Source organism: Mus caroli, chromosome 2 (assembly GCF_900094665.2).
Source record: "Mus caroli chromosome 2, CAROLI_EIJ_v1.1, whole genome shotgun sequence".
Classification (NCBI taxonomy): Eukaryota; Metazoa; Chordata; class Mammalia; order Rodentia; family Muridae; genus Mus; species Mus caroli.
In genome coordinates, this window is record NC_034571.1 from 85,241,373 (window position 1) to 85,261,496 (window position 20,124).

Genomic DNA, 20,124 nt, shown 5'->3' on the forward strand with positions numbered 1-20,124 from the left:
CTTCTTCTTCTTCTTCTTCTTCTTCTTCTTCTTCTTCTTCTTCTTCTTCTTCTTCTTCTTCTTCTTCTTCTTCTTCTTCTTCTTCTTCTTCTTCTTCTTCCTTTTTTTTCCTCCTCTCAAACACCAGTTCCTTAAACATTTAAACATATTTTTTGCCTGTGTGTATGTATGTGTGCCATGTGTGTGCCTGGTGCCTGCAGTCTAGAAGAGGGGTGTTGGGTCCCCTGGAGCTGGAGTTACAGATGGTTGTGAGGTATTGTGTGGGTGCTTGGACCGGAACCTGAGTTCTCGGCAAGAACAAGTGCTTTTAATCACTGAGCCTTCTATTCCAGCCCCATACCAGTTCTCTGGACGACTCAGAGATAAGCATAGCGGTGCATACCCAGAATAGCAGCACTTAGGTTGAGGCAGGAGGATTGTCATTGGTTTGAGACCAATTACTAGTTATAGCTTCAACACATGCACTCACACACACGACTTAGGAGCAGGTGATGTGACTTTAAAGTATCTAAAATTGGGTGGAAATCACAGCTAAATTTCTATTGACTGGAAAATGCTTATATGTGGACTCCCTCCTTCTGGTATAAGCTATCTATTCTATTCTAGAATTGCTTAATGGGGATTCCCGTCATTTATTTTTTCCCCTGTAACACCTGATGAACCTGATCCAACTGAGGGTCCAATCACAGAACAAGAACAGTGGGAGTGGGGTGGCGGCTGAGGGAATTCAGAATGTTTTGCATTCATCTTTGGTTAGTCCTTGTGACTTCAGCAAGAACTAGCTCTGCTCCTGTCCTCTACTTGGGAGGACATTTAGAGATCCGCTCCCATGCCCTCGCCTGCAGGCTCGCCTAGCTTGTCCCTTGTGTGTGTGTGTGGGGGGGGGGACACCACTAACTCCCTGCAGATTCCCTCCCTGCCTAACCTTCCACCAAGCCCACCCAGGATTCTGTGGTCCAAGGCCAGCCCCTGCCCCTTGTGGTGCAGTAATGTGTGCCAAAGCTCTGCTGATCAAAAGAACAACAGCAGCTAGCCCTGAATACCCTCTCCTCCACCCAGCACCTGTGCCCTCGAATTTTAACTGTGGGTGTCACGGGCCAAGAGCACCTCGACAGTGTAATTTTCTGGTGGCTGGATACACAGACAAAGGTGGGGCTACCCCTGAGATCCACGGAGGAGTGGAAGAGCGGAAGCTATCCAGTCCTGCTGGGGGTGGGGAGGAGAAGCCAGAAGACCAAGTGGCCCTATCTTCTCCATGAAGATACCTCAGCTGGATGGAATTTGTCTATATTTAGCAGGTGGCTAGCAGGAGGCTGATAAGCAGGGCTGGGGAGGGGGCAGTCCTCATAAATAGTGAGAACACAGGACACTGTTCAGTCCTTCCTTGGGTGGCCTGCTTGATGCCTGGAGTGACTGTTCTCAAGATGCCGGAGCCAGGGAAGAAACCAGGTAGCTCCACGTAAGGGTTTGGGTCGGGACCTGGGGCAGTGGTGCACACGGCTTGTGGGCAGGGTTAGGTACCGGTGTAGGATGAGGCCTGTGGGTTCCAGGAAGGGACAGGATGGTCCTCTTTGGGCTTTGTCTAATTCTCTGCTTAATTCCCCATCCCTCTAATGAGATCAAGGATAAATTCAGTGTCAGGGCCACTGAGAAATGACTTCATAAGTCAGGAAGAATTCAGGGTCAACAGCCCATGTCTGGACCTGTATTTTCTTCTTCAGCCAGGGTCCTCGATTCAAGGAACTCAAATTTAGGCTCCAGTGGAGCTGAGCCCCTGAGCTCAGTTTCTAAGGGTACTGAGTATGAAGGGGTAGCAACCCTTTCCAGCTCTGAGTATCTGCCACATGAGCTGGAAACCCTAGGGTATTCACATGAGACCTGACTCCAGATGTGGGGGGACAGTGCCTCTCTTCTCTGGAATAGAACAGGCAAGCCAAGGACAAAGACTGTAGCCAAAGACCTGGACTGGGCCTACACCCTTGCAGAGGTCATGGGGTCAGGGATCCAGTCCCCAGCCCCCAGGCCCCTGCTGCTCCCGGGTAGCCTTATCTCAGTTGCTCATTCTTAATCTGAAGCCCTCAGAAGACAAATTTAGCTATATCCTAAGTAGGCAGAGTGCTGGGGCCCTTGCCAAGGGTTCCACAACGGGAAGGGAGGCTGGGCCTACCACTGGTGTTCCCAAGCAGAAAGGTAGGGGCGTCTTATATGGTGATGGGGACAACAGCCTGGACTCTTTCATCTGTCATTAACCTCACCTCACCTGAGACATAAATATGGCTGCACCTACCCCATAGAACTGTTGGAGCATTAAACAAGTAGCTTGGGGTGTGCTTACTACACAGTCTTCTTGAAGAAAGGTCTCGGGGGTGGGGTACCAGGGAGCCTAGCTCCTGCAAGTTCCATCTGGCTCTTCAGTGTCAGCCTTCAGCAAGAAGCCAAGGTCAGCGGAGGTGACTGCTGGCAGTGCTGCCGTGTTCGAGGCTGAGACGGAGCGGTCAGGCGTGAAGGTGCGGTGGCAGCGGGATGGCAGCGACATCACCGCCAATGACAAGTATGGTTTGGCAGCAGAGGGCAAGCGACACACACTGACAGTGCGGAATGCGGGCCCTGATGACCAGGGTTCCTACGCGGTCATTGCAGGCTCCTCAAAGGTCAAGTTTGACCTCAAGGTCACAGAGCCAGGTAAGAGCTTTCTGACCTTGCCCTGGGACCCTGAACAGGGCATGGACTCTGGGCACTGGCAATGCTGTAAGCCAGAAATGCCCGTTTTGCTCTTCTGCTCCAAGATCTCTCTAAGCATTAGCTGTGGCTGCAGCTCTTTCTGCACTGTGGAGGTGGGAACCCATGAGTGGTGTTCTAGGAAGGGTCCACTCCCGTAGCAGACCCGGAGCCTGGTCACCCACAGATAAGGACTTGGCTAGCTGTATGTGTTAGTGGGGAAATCCTAAGAGCTTGGTGGTGGTGGTGCTGGGCCAAGGCCAGAGCCTGGAAAGGGACAACAGATGGACCACAGAGCTGCTCAGAGCAGAAATCTGGACATGGGACAGGTGGACCATGAGTGCTAGAGGACAAGAAGCAGGCTGGCTCCTCTTCTTGGAGTGAGGCCAGTGGCTGAAAGAGCCTGGGGCACTGCTGTACAAGTGGAATGTATCTTAGGTGGGACATAGGTCTGATGTTCGAGTGGGGGCTCTAATTAGAAACTATTCCATGATCCCACCTCAGCCCCCCCAGAGAAGGCAGAATCTCAAGTTGCTCCAACCTCTTTGGAGGCTCCAGAAGCCCCCAGAGAAGTCCCTGCTCCAGCCACTGAGTTGGACGAAAGTGTCTCAAGTCCTGAAGGTAAAGAGGGCTGGACAACGAGGGATAAGACAATGGATGGGGAATATCCCAGGACAGACCTCAAAAGCCTTCTTTTCAGGGTCAGTCTCGGTAACCCAGGATGGCTCAGCCGCAGAGCATCAGGGAGCCCCTGATGACCCTATTGGCCTCTTTCTGATGCGACCACAGGATGGTGAGGTGACCGTGGGTAAGTGGGAACTTCTGTGCTCACACTCAGGGTTAGGGGAAAGGAAGCCCCAGAGGACCAAGGTCAGAGAAGTCTCCTTTCTCTTGCAGGCGGCAGCATTGTCTTCTCAGCCCGAGTGGCTGGGGCCAGCCTCCTGAAACCGCCTGTGGTCAAGTGGTTCAAGGGCAAGTGGGTGGACCTGAGCAGCAAGGTGGGCCAGCACCTGCAGCTGCATGACAGCTATGACAGAGCCAGCAAGGTGGGACACCTGGTCAGGGGCATGGGGAGCCAGGGAGTACAGGCATAGGGAGGCTGGGAGACTGGGAAGCAGGGCAGAGCTGAGTTGTTCAGCCATACCGGCTGCACACTGCACAAAACAGCTCCCAAGTGGAGCCATCTGCCATCTGCTTGGACTTCTATCATGGTCATGTGCAGGCAAGAGCTCGTATGGGTATTTTATTTTATTTTATTTTATTTTATTTTTTATTTTGTTTTTCGAGACAGGGTTTCCCTGTGTAACCCTGGCTGTCCTGGAACTCACTCTNTAGACCAGGCTGGCCTCGAACTCAGAAATCCGCCTGCCTCTGCCTCCCAGGTGCTGGGATTAAAGATATGCACCACCACTGCCCACCCCGTCATGGTTCTTGAAAGGTGCTTTCTTTAAATTATAGAAGCGCTCTGTATGTGTCATCCCTGAGATGTGAGGTTGGCAGGCTTTGCCACACCCCTTCTCTTTAGGGACGCAGGGCCTCTCCTGTCCCAGCCTTCCTTCATCCTCCTGCCCACAGGTCTACTTGTTTGAGTTGCACATCACAGATGCTCAGACCACTTCTGCTGGGGGCTACCGCTGCGAGGTGTCTACCAAGGACAAATTTGACAGCTGTAACTTCAACCTCACTGTCCATGGTGAGGGAGTCCTGGGGTCTCATCTGGTCTTGTGGTCTTCATGGGTCCTGGTCCCTTGGGCTTGTCTCTATCTCCCAACTAGAGAGGGTGACTAACTGTGGCCAGATGCCAGTGCTGGTCACCCGAGGTGTGAACGAAATGCATGCTTTCAGGAGAATCATGGGAGCAAGTTGAGGGTGGGATGCTGTTTCTGTGTCCCTGCCTCACACAGTTTGAATGTGAACTGGGAGGTGAGTGGGAGGCAGCCCACTGTGGAGACTGAGATGAGAAACTGCCTCACCTCTCTAAATATGAACTCTGGGAGAAGCTGAGAAGATGGAGTCTTGTGCTCCCACCCCCCGAGGTCACCCCCACCACTACATTCTCTTTGCACACAGAGGCCATTGGTTCTGGAGACCTGGACCTCAGATCAGCTTTCCGACGCACGTGAGTGGCTCTCTTTCCTCGGGAATGGGGGTTGGGGGGAGACCGGTGTGAGGGCTGAGGGCCCTTGAAGTTTTAGGTAGATGCATGTGGGGGGTCCAAGCTGAAGTCTGTGAGGGGCAAGGGCAAGGGCAAGGGCAAGCTCCCAGGTCACTGAGAAACTGTCCAACTTCCGCAGGAGTCTGGCGGGAGCAGGTCGGAGAACCAGGTACCCTTCCTGTCCTCCATCTATCCCATCACAGAGATGGGTGGGAGCCCAACTGTCTCCTCCCCTTCCTCCTATACCACTCCATTGCCTAAGCCCCTGCTAGCTCTTCAGAGAAGCCTCATGGGGTCTCTCTCTTCAGTGACAGCCATGAAGATGCTGGGACTCTGGACTTTAGTTCCCTGCTGAAGAAGAGGTAAGTCCTTGGATCACATCTTCTAGGGCAGAGATTAAGACATGGCATTGAGGTTTCCAAGCTGTGTGTCCCTGAACAGAATGAGGCACTTCTCTGAGCCGGTTTCCTTATCAAGGGGGAATCTTGTCCCAGTGTGGACAAGAGTTGTCTCAATAACCATCCTTAGTCCCAGTGTGGATAAGAGTTGTGTCTTGCGCCCCTCAAAACCTCATGGTGAATCTACCGTAGACCATTTCCACAGATTCTGAAGGCCCTAAGAAGTAGGAAGAGGGTTCCCAAAGCAGTAGCAGTAAGGACCTAGCCCAGCCCCTGACTTCATTTCTTTTTCTGTCCTTTCTTTCCCTCTCTCTCCATCTTCCCTTCATGGCTACTGCTGCTGCTCCTGCCCAGAGAGTAAGGCGTGGGGCTGGGAGGCTCTGGGTCTTACAAGAGGATGTTAGCTTTGGGGACGTGTACCCTTTCTGCTGGGGTTTGGTGGAACTCACACACACCAGGGTGACATTCTTGAGGCTTGAAATGGCTCTGACACTGTCTGGTTTTATGAAGAATGAGACTCCTGCCCTGAAAAGTAGAGGCACTGTATGGGGAAGAGGGAACAAGTGACGGCGCTGGGAAGGATCCCAGTCTTGGCAGGGAGGTGTCCAGACTTCTAATGTATGCCTGTCTTTTTCCTTCATCTGGAGCAGCAGTTTCCGGAGGTGAGTTGAGGTTGGGCCCTCCTCAACACTCTGAGCCAAGAGTCCTCCCTAGTTCAACACCCAAGACTCCTAGACTGAGAGGGGAGGAGAGGGGAGGGGAGGGGGGGAGGGAGGACCTCATCCTGTGTCCTGGAAGGGACAAGGAGGGACTGCCTTGAGCTTCCCAGTGGGCTGTGGGACACAGGGACTCAAAGCTGGAGGCACCTGCTGAAGAAGACGTGTGGGAGATCCTGAGACAGGCGCCGCCGTCAGAATATGAGCGCATCGCCTTCCAGCACGGAGTCACAGACCTTCGAGGCATGCTGAAGAGGCTCAAGGGCATGAAGCAGGATGAAAAGAAGAGCACAGGTTAGCCCTTCCCACATAAGGGAAAGCACAAGGCACCAGCTAGCTCCCAACAAAGGAGCCGGGCTGGAGAGCAGCACACAAAACCCTGTAGCATGGGCAGAGGGAGCCTCTGGGGCAAGACAAGCAGTGGTAGTAAAAAGAACAATCTAAAAAAGAAAAAGTTCAGCAAAGCACTGCATGTTTTATGTAATTGCCTAGTTAATTCTCCCAACAGCACTGCCAAACAGGGGATAGTATCAGTTCACTTTTACAAGTGAGGAGACAGAGATACAGAGACCTCAGGAACTAACTCAAAGCCCCACAGCTGTCTTCAGGCCCAGCCTGAGTATTTGAGGGCTTCTTCACAGCCCTTCAGCTGCAGAGCTGTTTTTACCAACATGGCTGCAAGGGGAGGCATTGTTGTGAGGTGGCTCTGGACTCTAGACTCCTCCATACCACACATTGGTGGGTTTGTGGCCTTGGGTCACCCGCCTAAGCCCTGTTCTATCTCTACAACCTGAGACCCATGACAATGATCTGGAGAACTGGGAGGTATGGCGCTAAGGGAGGGGAAGCCGGCAGGGATGCTATGGTGAGCTTGGCATTACCAAGAGGAAGAGAGGGCGTGTGCTACATTCCTAGTTCTCACAACAAGCTTCTATCTTGTTGGATGCCTCTGGCCCTGCCCAAGAGCTGAGCAGTTAGAAAGAACCTCAAGGAAGACAAAGCAAGACAGACAGAGATGAGAAGACAGGGTCATTATGGAAACCCAGAGGGTGTGTCTGGGATATGCAACAGGGGGAGGAAGATGCAGGCACCTGCCATAGCTGCTGTGGTTGTGCTTGGGGGAAGGGTGTGGGCATTGGGGGTGGCTGGGCTGAGTTGTGGGGTTCAGCCTTTCAGAAGAAGCTGGAGCCTGCCTACCAGGTAAACAAGGGCCACAAGATCCGGCTTACTGTGGAACTGGCTGATCCGGACGCCGAAGTCAAGTGGCTTAAGAATGGACAGGAGATCCAGATGAGTGGCAGGTGTGGCAGAGGTGGGGCAGGGTTCTGGGTCTTGGGTCCTGGGTCCTGGGGCTAAGGGGGAGCTGTACTACCTTGTATATTTTTGTGAGATCTCTCTGACTCTGGCTCCCAGTCCTTGTTTGTATCTTCCCCCACCTTTGGAATTTAATTCCAGGTCATTTATCAATTTCTCTCTCTCTCTCTCTCTCTCTCTCTCTCTCTCTCTCTCTCTCTCTCTCTCTCTCCTATGTGGAACATGGCAATGGTCCCTTCTGTTTCATAGCAAGTAAGTCTCCTCCCCAACAGCTTGAAGCAGCCATGGGGTTGGTAAAAGTCACCAAGCCCGGGAGGGGCATCCGTGCCCTCCTGATATGCTGCTGTGCCCTGCCCAGGTACATCTTCGAGTCGGTCGGGGCCAAGCGCACCCTGACCATCAGCCAGTGCTCACTGGCTGACGATGCAGCCTACCAGTGTGTGGTGGGGGGCGAGAAGTGCAGCACGGAGCTCTTTGTCAAAGGTGGGCCAGGGACCAGGGAACCCTGGGAGGAAAAGAGGCCACGGGACCAGCTCTCATGTCGCTCCTCCCTGGACAGAGCCCCCGGTGCTGATCACTCGGTCCCTGGAAGACCAGCTGGTGATGGTGGGTCAGCGGGTGGAGTTTGAGTGTGAGGTCTCAGAAGAAGGGGCCCAAGTCAAATGGTGAGGGCAGGAGAGTGGGGGTGTGAGGTGGGGCTGGAGAGGGGGACATCTGCCCAGAGGAGACACTGTCCCATGTCTGGCCAGGCTGAAGGATGGGGTTGAACTGACACGTGAGGAGACCTTCAAATACCGGTTCAAGAAAGATGGGCGGAAACACCACTTGATCATCAATGAAGCGACCCTGGAGGATGCAGGACACTATGCAGTACGCACAAGTGGAGGCCAGTCACTGGCTGAGCTCATTGTGCAAGGTGAGGGCCCCTAGCCCAAGCCTGGTTGGCCTCATGGAAAGAGCAGGTTTGGGCTAGTGTTTGATATCCTGACCTTGGTTTCCTATCTGTGAGATAGGTATGCTGAATGAAGTATACCCTGCAGAGAGTGTTAGGAGGTCAACCCCTGAACCTGAGTTTCCTGTATAACTATAATATCAAGACACACATGTGTGTCCCGTAACTGCACATACTAACCAGAGGCCTGCATACCATTGCCTGTGAGCCCACGTGTTCCCACAGAGGTCCACACTACACTCACATTCCCCCGGAGCTCACAGGCTCTGCCCATCCCCCAGAGAAGAAGTTGGAGGTATACCAAAGCATCGCGGACCTGGCAGTGGGAGCCAAGGACCAGGCTGTGTTTAAGTGTGAGGTTTCAGATGAGAATGTACGCGGTGTGTGGCTGAAGAATGGGAAGGAACTGGTGCCTGACAACCGCATAAAGGTGTCCCATATAGGCCGGTGAGTGAAAAAGAGTCAGGTTAAGGAGGGAGGCCAGACGACTCATGAAGGGAAGAGAGAAAAAGAGAGGAAGAGAAAGTTACAGAGGACAGACATGGAAGGGAATCACATGGGAGTCACCCAAGACAGAAGGCAGAGCTACAGAGGCAAAAAGGTTGGGAGACACTAAGGGGGAGGTGCCCTGCCATTCCCCAAACTGGGCAGTGGCAAGAGGCCACTGAGGAGGTGGCACTGGCTCATCCCAGAGCCTTTGGGGACCGTGCTGGGCTCCAGTTCACAGAGATTACCCAGATCAGTGTTTGCCTGTCTCCAAGGTCCCTGATATGGGGTTGCCCCTGTGTAGACATCACGTCTGCACTGCTGACCTCAGAAAACACACCAGAGAGCTGGAAAACACAAAATTTGATAAAGCAGCTGCAGTTTAAAATATGAGGACACTAAGGAGCTAGGGTAAGGCACAGCTCCCTGAAGTTGGGGGTGGATGGAGAAGCCAGCGTTGTGAGCTCAGTTACCACTGCCCTTCCAGGGTCCACAAACTGACTATTGACGATGTCACACCTGCTGACGAGGCTGACTACAGCTTTGTGCCTGAAGGGTTTGCCTGCAACCTGTCTGCCAAGCTCCACTTCATGGGTGAGCTAGCATTGTGTGTGTGTGTGTGTGTGTGTGTGTGTGTGTGTGTGTGTGTGTATGTCTATGTGTGTATGTGTGTGTATATGTGTGTGTGTGTATGTGTGTGTATGTGTGTGTGTGTATGTGTGTGTATATGTGTCTCTGTGTGTGTATGTGTGTGTTGGGGGGCGGCATGTCCAGGATGCCCTTTGTCTTGGTCCTTCCCTTCCCTTAATGTTCCTTGCTTTCCTTCTCTTTCAGAGGTCAAGATTGACTTTGTGCCTAGGCAGGGTGAGTCTTGGGACCCATTTGTGCCACCTCAGCCTTTTCTCCTACCCCCACATCCCATCGCAACCCTAGCCCCCTCCCACTCCAGACACAGGGACAGCAAAGGTCTGGGAATAGGACCTAAGACCCCTGTCTTAGTTAGGACTTCTATGGCTGTAAGGAAACACTGTGATGAAAAAGCAAGTCGAGGAGAAAAGAGTTCATTTGGCTTACACTTCCACATTGTAGTCCACCACTGAAGGAACCCGGGACAAGAATTCAAACAGGGCAGGAACCTGGAGGCACCGTGGCGGGTGCTGCCTGCTGGCTTGCTCCTCATGGCTTGCATAGCCTGTTTCTTTTAGAATGTAGGACCACCATCCACAAAGGGCCGACCTCTCCGCATCAATCACTAAGAAGACACTCTACTGACTAGCCGCAGCCTGATCTTATGGAGGCATTTTCTCAGTAAAGGACTCCTCCTCTCCGATGACTAGAGTTTGTGTCAAGTTGACATAAATCTAGCCAGCACAGCCCAGCTACACCACCCAGGACCACAGGCTCATTTGTAATTTCTCTGACCTTGAATTCTTTGTGTGGGCACATATTCATGTTTGTGCAGGTAGATTAATGCACAGGCACACTTGTGTGGTGCAGCCTCGTCCTTGTTATCCCTGGACACTGTTCAGTCTGCGGGGCTCTCACTGGGACCTGGGGCTTGTTCGTTGGATGAGAATAGGTGACCATTGAGTGGGCCCCAGGGCCCACCTGTCTCCACCCCTCCAGTGCTGGGTTTATACATGCACATCTGGCTTTTCTATGTGGGTTCTGGGCATGAAACTCAAGTCTAACTTTGCCAGCTGAGCCATCTCTTCTGGCCCTGATTTATTCAGGTTTAAAATGAAAGGTGACAGTGTGTACTTCACAGGGATGTTGTCACCACTATGAGATGTTAGCATACCTCTCCTCTCCTTTCCTCCTCCTCCTCTTCCTCCTCCCTTCCTCCCTCCTGCCATCCCTGCCTCTCTGTCTGTCTCTCTCTCTGTCTGTCTCTCTTTCTCTCTGTCTCTCTGTCTGTCTCTCTCTGTCTCTCTGTCTCTGTCTCTCTCTCTTTCCTTCCCTGAGACAGGGTTTCTCTGTGTAGCCCTGGCTGTCCTGGAACTCCCTCTGTAGACCAGGCTGGCCTCAAACTCAGAGATCTGCCTGCCTCTGCCTCCCAAGTGCAGGGGTCAAAGGTGTGCACCACCACTGCCAGTACCTTTTTTATTTTGACACTAAGATTTAATCAGGCATTTCAGAATCCTAACTTTAGCAGACTAACTCAAGGTAGGGCTTTCTCCAGCTCTGTGCTGTCCAAAGTGGGCTCACTCTACATTATCAACCATGGAAGGAAATCTTCATGGTGAAGTATGTTTGGAAGCACGGAACACCAATCCCCTGGTGCCCTGGGCTGATGTGTTGCTGCCTCCCCCAAAGACTCTTGTGGTCATGGCTTCCTTATACCTGGCTAACACAAGCTTTCCTGTAATGGCTTCCTTATACCTGGCTAACACAAGCTTTCCTGTAATGGCTTCCTTATACCTGGCTAACACAAGCTTTCCTGACTTGTGTGCCCCCTTTCTTCTAGTAGGATATCTGGTGTTCCCCTAGACATAGTGGGGGAGATGGGATACTTGGTGACCAGAATGTTGTAGACTTCCCAAAGAAATTCCTGGGCATGATGGAAGGTTCTAGATCTTGTTTGGGTTGGTAGTCACACAGGTGTGTATGTTTATTCAGAATCTTGAGAGTGGGCAATCGAGAAAGCTTAGAGAGGAAATGAAATGGTACTTGTCACACAAGCCTGGGACCTGGGTTCAATCTTCAGAGGTCACAGGAGGGTGGAAGTAGGAAACCAACTCTACCACGTTGTCCCCACCCACCTGCCACGTGTGCACACACAGACTGTCAGACCTAACGACACATGCAGTGATAGTAATGATAGGTACCACACTGAGGTGCAGTTTGTTCTTCATGCCTTGCTGTAGACCGTGCATAGTTAATGGGAGGCTGAGGCAGCAAGACTTAAGAGTTTGAGGCTAGCCTGGGCTAAACTAGTGAGACCCTGTCTTTAGTTTTGTTTTTTGCTTTTGCGTTTGCTTTCAGAGACAAGGTCCCTCTATATAGTTCTGGCTGTCCTGGAGCTCACTTAGTAGACCAGGCTATCATAGCTCACAGAGATGCACTGGCCTTTGCCTCCTGAGTGCTGGGACTTCATGCTTATATCACCATGCTTGGCTGAGACCCAAGAAAATCCTGCAGGACTATCTATGCTGAAACTTGGACTTTTAATTGTATATAAATTATACCCAGATGAAATTGACAAAAACCAACCATCAGGGACATGAGCTCCCAGCACCCACCAAGCGACCTCTGTACCTCCTCTGCCACATTTGTGGGCCCCCTTTTCTCTGAACTGTACTCCTCCATACAGAACCTCCCAAGATCCACTTGGATTGTCCCGGCAGCACACCAGACACCATTGTGGTTGTTGCTGGGAACAAGTTACGCCTGGATGTCCCTATTTCTGGAGACCCTGCTCCCACTGTGGTCTGGCAGAAGACTGTAACACAGGTACTGTAGTTTCCCCCTCCCCTCAGTTTTCCTTCCTGTACAATGGGTGGGTGGGGCAAATGAGGGTGAAGCTTTGCTCCCGTCCTGAAGGCATAAGCTCTACTTAGCTTAAGCACAGAGGTCCTGCACTGGCCAGAAGACAGAGCAAGGCGGGAAGGAATGCTGACTCAGCACCCCTAACCCTAATTCCAGTCCCTTTTGTTCCTAGGGGAAGAAGGCCTCAGCTGGGCCACACCCTGATGCCCCAGAAGATGCCAGTGCTGATGAGGAGTGGGTGTTTGATAAGAAGGTAAGATTGAGGTTGGGTTGTGGCTTGTGGTCCTCACTCTTCCCTATGCAGCCATGCCATATCCACCCTAAGGAAGACCTGTCGGGCTTGTTCATGGTGCAGAGGGACGGAACTGACAAGCCCCTCGACAGGGTGTTAGTGGACGTCATTGGAATTAAAATGATACCTGGATCCCTGCCTCATTCCTCCCACTTTCTTCTTTTTATTCATTTTTTTTATTCTTGAGAATTTAATACATGTATACAATGAAATATGAGCATACCCACCATTGTATCCCTCCTACTCCCATTATCCCCCCTCTCAACCCCTTTCTGTCTCTTCTTCTGGCAGAGTCTCATTATGCAGCCCTGCCTGACTGATCTGGAATTCCCTGTGTAGACCAGGCTGGCCTCTGCCTCAGGGGTGCTCCGTTTTTATGTTTTTCTCTAACCCACTAAGTTCAATAGTGCTGAAAATGCACGCATGAGCAGGGACCACCCGCTGGAGCACGGGCAGCCTACCCCTGCCCTCCCTGGCAGTTCTGACCGGCCAACATTGCCCCAGTTCAGGGTGGGGGCCCAGAGGGCACTTCCATGACTTCCTCCGATGTCTGGCTGGCTTTGACAAGTGCCGACAAGCACCACTGTTGAGCCATGATGGCTATAGCTGCACCACGGCCAGAAGACAGCATTTCTTGGCACTCCTCCCCATCCTTTAGCCCCTACATCCTTCATGTCCCGTATGCCAAAATGTTCCCTGAGCCTTTGGGGTGGGGGGCAGTGGGCTTGGTAGAAATATGTGGCTGAGGGCTGGACATTCCGTCTCTTACTCTCAGCACTGACTTCTACGCATCGCTGTCTTGACTGCTTGCTGCCCCCCAAAGAAGCTTCCTGACGAAGCTTGCGACCAGCCAGGTCCAGGTCTACGGGGAAAGCATTTAGAAGGCAATTTGACAACATGGCCATTTAGCAACATAATAGAGCCAGGGTCAACTCCAGGGCCTGTGACCTCCTCAGCCATGGGCTTTTGAGCAGGGTTACAGAACCAGACATGGCATTCCCCTCTGTGGGACGGGCTCAGATCCTAACAGGGAGCAGTGCTTACCCCATAACAGTTGTGCCAGTATCCCCGTACTTGCTTGGCAGGTCGGTGTCTTGGCATGCAGGGTCCAGTGCTGGGGAAGACCACTGATAGCCTCTCATCTCCAACAACCCGCTTAGCACCTCTGGCTCTCTGAAAGCTAGCCAGCGGGGAGAACGCTTCCTCACTGATTTTAGATTGTGTGCCTCTAGAGCTGACCTTGGCTATGTGCGGGTGGGTTCCCTGGCACTCTGCACCAAGGGCAGCTGCCAGGCACGGCCCAATTCTGCCTTTCTCCTCTGTGTCACTTCTGGCTCTTCTGAGGGTTTGAATACCTGTAGTCTTTCTGTAGCTTTGTGGGGTTCACATTCTTCGCCCTTGACAGATAGGAAAACTGACACACACAGAGGCTAAGTTCCATGACAAAAACTAGACTAGAGTCTGAGCCTTTTGCCTGAGTCTTGGCTATATGGTGTCACATTGAAAATGTTTGAACTAGTCACTTACAGGTAGTTTCCACCCAGGCTGTGTCCTGCCCCCCACTTCCCACAGACCCTGAACCGAACTTCCCTCTCAGTGAAGGGCTGATGGCAACTGTGGAGGCTCTGATGAGCCTTGTCCCCAACTCTCTCTCCCTTTCAGCTGTTGTGTGAGACTGAGGGCCGGGTCCGGGTGGAGACCACCAAAGACCGCAGCGTCTTCACAGTCGAAGGGGCGGAGAAGGAAGATGAAGGTGTCTACACGGTCACAGTAAAGAACCCCGTGGGCGAGGACCAGGTCAACCTCACAGTCAAGGTCATCGGTGAGGCAACCTGAGCTCCAGGCCGGGGAGCACAGGACAACACCAGGGAGGGCCCATTCACTCACTCACTCATTCAGATACTCAACAATGCTCCCGGGGACACTCCAGAGCAGGCAATGGTAGTGACTGGGACTGCCTGAGAGGAGTCCTTCGAGGAGATGGGTGTGTAGAAATGTCACTGTTTGTGGGACAATCACTGTGTCCTGGAGGGCTGGGTGGGGTGGGGTGGATGTAGACATTGGACCTGGGACACACAGGAGGTGAAAGTGAACAGTGGGAGGCATAAGTGTGGATGGTGGATGATGGATGGTAAGGTAATCCGGGTCTAGATAGCTTGGACTCTGGTGCTGGTGGTGAAGAGAAGGGTGAGAGATGCTGTGGGACTCTGAGTTGGACATAGCTGATGTGGTTCCTCTTCCCCATCAAGATGTCCCAGATGCTCCTGCGGCCCCTAAGATCAGCAACGTGGGCGAGGACTCCTGCATTGTGCAGTGGGAACCGCCTGCCTATGATGGCGGGCAGCCGGTCCTGGGTGAGTGCCTGGGTACAGGAACAGCCAAGGGCAGCTGTCACCTGAGTGACAGGGCACAGGCCCGACTTCTCATCTCCTCTCTCAGGATACATCCTGGAGCGCAAGAAGAAAAAGAGCTACAGGTGGATGAGGCTCAACTTTGATCTGCTGCGGGAGCTGAGCCACGAGGCGAGGCGCATGATCGAGGGTGTAGCCTATGAGATGCGAGTCTACGCAGTCAATGCCGTGGGAATGTCCAGGCCCAGCCCTGCCTCTCAGCCCTTCATGCCTATTGGTGAACCTGCGAATCCCCAGAATGCAGGGACCAAGGGGGTGGATGGTTGCAGCCTCTTAGCCGGCAGGCGGCCTCTGCACCAGGGCTTTGCACATGGTCTCTAGTGCTCTCAGGGGGAAAACTGCCTTGCATTACACACGAAGAAGCTCAGGCTGGACCAGTTAAATGACCTCAGGGTTACCTCACTGGTAGAATGGACATCCTAGTGAACACTAGTTAAATTTCTCCTGGATTTGAGACAGGATTTCATTTATGTAGCCCTGGCTAGCCTGGAACTCTGTATGTAGACCAGGCTGGCCTCAGACTCACTTTTCTCTGCCTTCTGAGTGCTGGAATTAAAAGCATATACTATCCTCTCAGAGGCCACAAGGGGCATCAGATCCCCTGGAATTGGAGTTACAAGAGCTTGTGAGCCACCAGGTGGGTTCTGGGAAGTGACCAGAGTCCCCTGCAAGAGAAATAAACCTCTAAAAAAGATGAGTCATAGCATTAGCCCCCAGCCTTCCCTTTTTAAAGGAACTTTTGGTTTGTGTAACTCACCTAATCATACATTGGCAGGAAGTTCTCTCGCTTCACACTGGGTTTTGGCTTTCTCTTACACTTCCAGCATTCCCCACGCTGACAAGCAAGTCCTTTCTGAATCCTTGTGTTCTCTTGGTTCCTTTCCTCTTTTGTGAGTGAGTCGCTGTTTTGTATCAGCTCTTGGTTCATAAGTCAATCCAGAGACATGTCTTTAAACGCAGACCAAATATTCCTGGAGGTGCCTTGGAAGCCAGCAGAAGGGAAGTCCTTCCTATGAGATCAGCAGACAACTGAGGTCCTGGTCATTCATGGCTGCTTCTCTGCATGGTACAGACTCACTCAGACCCTCTCTGTCTCTGTCCAGGGCCCCCTGGTGAACCAACCCACTTGGCTGTGGAGGATGTGTCAGACACCACTGTCTCACTCAAGTGGCGGCCCCCAGAGCGCGTGGGAGCTGGCGGCCTGGATGGATACAGCGTGGAGTACTGCCAGGAGGGATGTGAGTACCTCCACCCGGGGCCAGCCCTTGGGCGCTAGCAAGGTAAAGTGTGATTTTTGACTCACTTATGCCTGCACTCAGGCTCCGAGTGGACACCTGCTATGCAGGGGCTGACAGAGCGCACATCTATGCTGGTGAAGGACCTACCCACTGGGGCACGGCTGCTGTTCCGAGTAAGGGCGCACAATGTGGCAGGTCCTGGAGGCCCTATTGTCACCAAGGAGCCTGTGACAGTGCAGGAGATACTGCGTGAGTGCCCTTCTGCTAAAAGGCCTGCCACTGGCCACCCTTTGCCAATCAAGACAGGCTGGGGACATGGGCTTTAGTAGGCAAGGGCAGGGACAGGGGCAGGGGTAGGAAGGGCCAGGGCCTTCAGGCACTCCAGCACATAGGTATTGTTCTCAGAACTGAACAGTGAGGCTTTTCAGAGCCATTTAAGGTCATCTGGGATACACTTCCCATTCTTCTGTTAGTCTTTGTTGTTGTTTGAGACAGGGTCTCTCTACATAGTCCTGGCTGTTCTGGAACTATGTAGACCAGGCTAGCCTCAAACTTACCGTCTGCCTCTAACTCCTGAGGGCTGGGAATGTGCCATTTGCACCTGGCTCATTCTGTTCTTTACCTCAACAAAGGTAGAAGGGTTGGTTCTCTAGGTCAGAGGGAAGCAACAAATTGACAAGCATAGAATCAGAGCCTTTGCTTACATTTTTCAAGATGTGTGGCTCCAAATAACTTCGTTACCATCTTGAACTGAAGCTGAACACAGTAGCACCCTGAACACAGTGGCACCCTGCCCCCAGTGCTCCCGTGTCCCCAAGCCCCGCCCGTAACCCCACCCTGGAGTGCTGGAAGAGGGTGAGGGATGTGTAGCAGGCTGGGCTGTATGAGTTCCCCCTCGATAGATAACATAGGGGCTGGGAAGATGGGCTCTCTGTTAAGAGCACTTGCTGTTCTTGCAGAGGATCAGGGCTTGGTTTCAGCACACATATGTGTGGCTCATAACCATTCCTAACTCCAGTTCTAGGGGACCCATTGCCTTTTTCTGACCTCTACAAACACAGGCACACACATGGTGCACATATATGCATCCAGGCTAGATGCTCATGCACATAAGTCCATAAATAAATCTCAAAAGTGAAACACACACACACATGATAGTAATATATTGAAGCTCAGTGTACAGCTTTTAGTGTTAAGCATACTGCAATTGCTGTGGGTTAGGAGAGTCTGGCCCATGGGAACTTTTTTTCTCAGCTACAGTGCTCTGGACCCTGCCCCAGGAGAGAATGGACCTGTGGAATCCTTAGGGTTGGGCTACAGAAGGGCTGTTAGTGAGCTGCCCCCTTTCTACCCACAGAGCGACCACGGCTCCAACTGCCCAGACACCTGCGTCAGACCATCCAGAAGAAAGTTGGGGAGCCTGTGAACCTCCTCATCCCTTTCCAGGTAGGCTGACTCCTTCCCTGTCCCTAAGAAGAAATCACAGTTGAAGGATCTCCTGGAGGCTGCAGACCCTGAGGCCTCCATCCACGTGTTGCTGGTGTAGAACCTGCCCCTTCGGAGTGTCAAGCTCAGGGTTGGGCTGGTCATCCTCCCCCAGGGCAAACCCCGGCCTCAGGTGACCTGGACCAAAGAGGGGCAGCCCCTGGCAGGTGAGGAGGTGAGCATCCGGAACAGCCCCACAGACACGATCTTGTTCATCCGAGCTGCCCGCCGCACCCACTCGGGCACCTACCAGGTGACAGTTCGCATTGAGAACATGGAGGACAAGGCAACGCTGATCCTGCAGATTGTGGGTATGTGGCCCTGGAACCTCCCTTTCAGCACCCTTGTCTCCTGACCTTGTGTCTGGGAGCCCAGCTCAGAGCTCCTGCCGAGGGCAGTTAGAAGGAGGGGCTTCTAGGTACCAACAGGCTCCTGCTTCTGCTCGGTAGCTTCAGAATGCTCAGTGTGCCAATCAGATCTGTCTCCTGCAGACAAGCCAAGCCCTCCCCAGGATATCCGGATCGTTGAGACTTGGGGTTTCAATGTGGCTCTGGAATGGAAGCCACCCCAAGATGATGGCAATACAGAGATCTGGGGTTATACTGTACAGAAAGCTGACAAGAAGACCATGGTGAGCCTGGGGCCCTGGGTCTACATATGCCCTCCTTAGGTCCAGCAGCCCTCCCCTGTGCTTACCATTCACCCCCAATCCATTATTCTGGTTTCCTGCATGGTAGGGGTAGAGGCACAAGGGGTACCCAAGAAAGGCAGAGGTCCCTCAGAGAGCCCTCCCTTCCTTCACATCCTCCAGGAGTGGTTCACAGTTTTGGAACACTACCGACGCACTCACTGTGTGGTATCAGAGCTTATCATTGGCAATGGCTACTACTTCCGGGTCTTCAGCCATAACATGGTGGGTTCCAGTGACAAAGCTGCTGCCACCAAGGAGCCTGTCTTTATTCCAAGACCAGGTGCTGTACCCTCCCTCACACTGTGAGGAATCTGGGGAAGGAGGGGGAGCCTAGCTTGGGGTGACCTTCTTGGTACCAAGGTTTCTCACCAACAGGCATCACATACGAGCCACCCAAATACAAGGCCCTGGACTTCTCTGAGGCCCCAAGCTTCACCCAGCCCTTGGCAAATCGCTCCATCATTGCAGGCTATAATGCCATCCTCTGCTGTGCTGTCCGAGGTAGTCCTAAGGTAGGGACTCAAGGTCCTGGGCTAGACTGACAGGAAGCTGGTCTCCTAGGCTCCTTATGGTTAACTCTCCCCAGTCTGTATATTGTCTTTCCCCTGAACAGAGCCTAATCCCTCATTGTTGACTCTCTGTTCATTCTCAGCCTTTGGCTGCGTCTGGTGCTCTAGTGGGAACTTCTAGAATAGTCTCTCTGAATTCTCACTGGTTCTCCCATCACCAAAATGCTCTCCTCTTCTTTTTACTTGATGTTCAGCCCAAGATTTCCTGGTTCAAGAATGGCCTGGATCTGGGAGAAGATGCTCGCTTCCGCATGTTCTGCAAGCAGGGAGTGTTGACCCTGGAGATCAGGAAGCCCTGCCCCTATGATGGTGGTGTCTATGTCTGCAGGGCCACCAACTTGCAGGGCGAAGCACAGTGTGAGTGCCGCCTGGAGGTGCGAGGTAAGGAGCCTTCTGGGCCAGGGCTTGGGAGAAAGCAGGACAGCGCCATGGACCCTGGGCTTGGCTCTGCTGTCCTGGTTCAAGGAGTACCTCTGGCTGCTAGATCACTGGTCCTGACATGTTCAGTGGATCTTGGCTTTTGGAAAACTAGGGAATCACATGGTTTCCTTCCCTCTTACAGTTCCCCAGTGACGAGGATGGCTCCCCAGAGATGGCTAGGTACGTATTCCAAACCACCTAAGACCAAGGGCCTAGGGTGGCTATCAGGAAATGGGGGTACAAGAAGTCACAGTTCATCCACAAGGCAGCCTATGTCTCAGGTACAAATGGATGCCAGGCTGTGTACCAGACCGGGAGTTGGAGGAACACCCTTTTCTGCTACTGCATGTGTGTGTGTGTGCAATTGTGCATCCTGGAAGGACTGGCCAGCAGTGACACCAGGCAGGTCTGCTGGGTTCTGCAGAAACTGATCCTAAGGATAATGTTAATACCGGGAGCATAAAGTGTGTGGGCTTCAGAAGTGGTGACTGGGGACAGGCCCTTCTGGCTGGCTCATTGTGTAGGAGCAATAAAAGATCTGTGCTGTCCCTGGGGGTTGATGTCTCCTGTTCATGTCCATGGGAAAGCATACAGGATTCGCTTGGTCTTGGCAGACACGCCACTCTCCAGTTCAGTGTCCTGGACTTGTGGGACATCAGTTAGCACTGGAAAGGATGTCAGCCTCCCTCCACCCTCATGCTCAAGTGAGGAAGCTTGGAAGTGAAAGCCATTGGAGGCACAGGCATATGGGCCTCATGCCAGTAACCCAGGCAACACCAGCTGGGTGCTA

At 52.7% G+C, this 20,124-nt stretch overlaps 1 protein-coding gene across 2 annotated transcripts; it reads left to right on the plus strand.

The window, feature by feature from the left end:
* Positions 1–1,341: 1,341 nt before the first annotated feature.
* On the plus strand, positions 1,342–19,889 carry Mybpc3 (myosin binding protein C, cardiac). Of its 2 annotated transcripts, none has more exons than XM_029474135.1 (35): positions 1,342–1,449; positions 2,416–2,682; positions 3,223–3,339; positions 3,419–3,526; positions 3,616–3,764; positions 4,294–4,411; positions 4,789–4,837; positions 5,013–5,042; positions 5,182–5,235; positions 5,626–5,628; positions 5,922–5,933; positions 6,118–6,281; positions 7,156–7,288; positions 7,551–7,553; positions 7,660–7,784; positions 7,861–7,966; positions 8,051–8,217; positions 8,535–8,700; positions 9,227–9,333; positions 9,574–9,603; positions 12,053–12,192; positions 12,401–12,481; positions 14,183–14,342; positions 14,770–14,874; positions 14,960–15,148; positions 16,035–16,169; positions 16,251–16,418; positions 17,527–17,615; positions 17,770–17,965; positions 18,146–18,285; positions 18,466–18,625; positions 18,721–18,857; positions 19,109–19,295; positions 19,477–19,514; positions 19,604–19,889. In XM_029474135.1, exons 1-34 carry the CDS (start codon positions 1,401–1,403, stop codon positions 19,485–19,487), a joined length of 3,855 nt encoding a protein of 1,284 aa, XP_029329995.1. In that variant the 5' UTR covers positions 1,342–1,400; the 3' UTR covers positions 19,488–19,514; positions 19,604–19,889. The 2 variants fall into 2 exon arrangements, with proteins under 2 accessions (XP_029329995.1, XP_021006227.1); XM_021150568.2 differs by having other exon boundaries at positions 19,616–19,889.
* Positions 19,890–20,124: the final 235 nt, after the last annotated feature.

Bases quoted from the DNA above. Each gene is read 5' to 3' on its own strand.
- Mybpc3 (XM_029474135.1), top strand. From the start codon at position 1,401: ATGCCTGGAGTGACTGTTCTCAAGATGCCGGAGCCAGGGAAGAAACCA. The intron at 12,482-14,182 runs GTAAGATTGAGG...TCTCCCTTTCAG, and splicing joins AGTGGGTGTTTGATAAGAAG to CTGTTGTGTGAGACTGAGGG. The intron at 16,170-16,250 runs GTGAGTACCTCC...GCCTGCACTCAG, and splicing joins GGAGTACTGCCAGGAGGGAT to GCTCCGAGTGGACACCTGCT.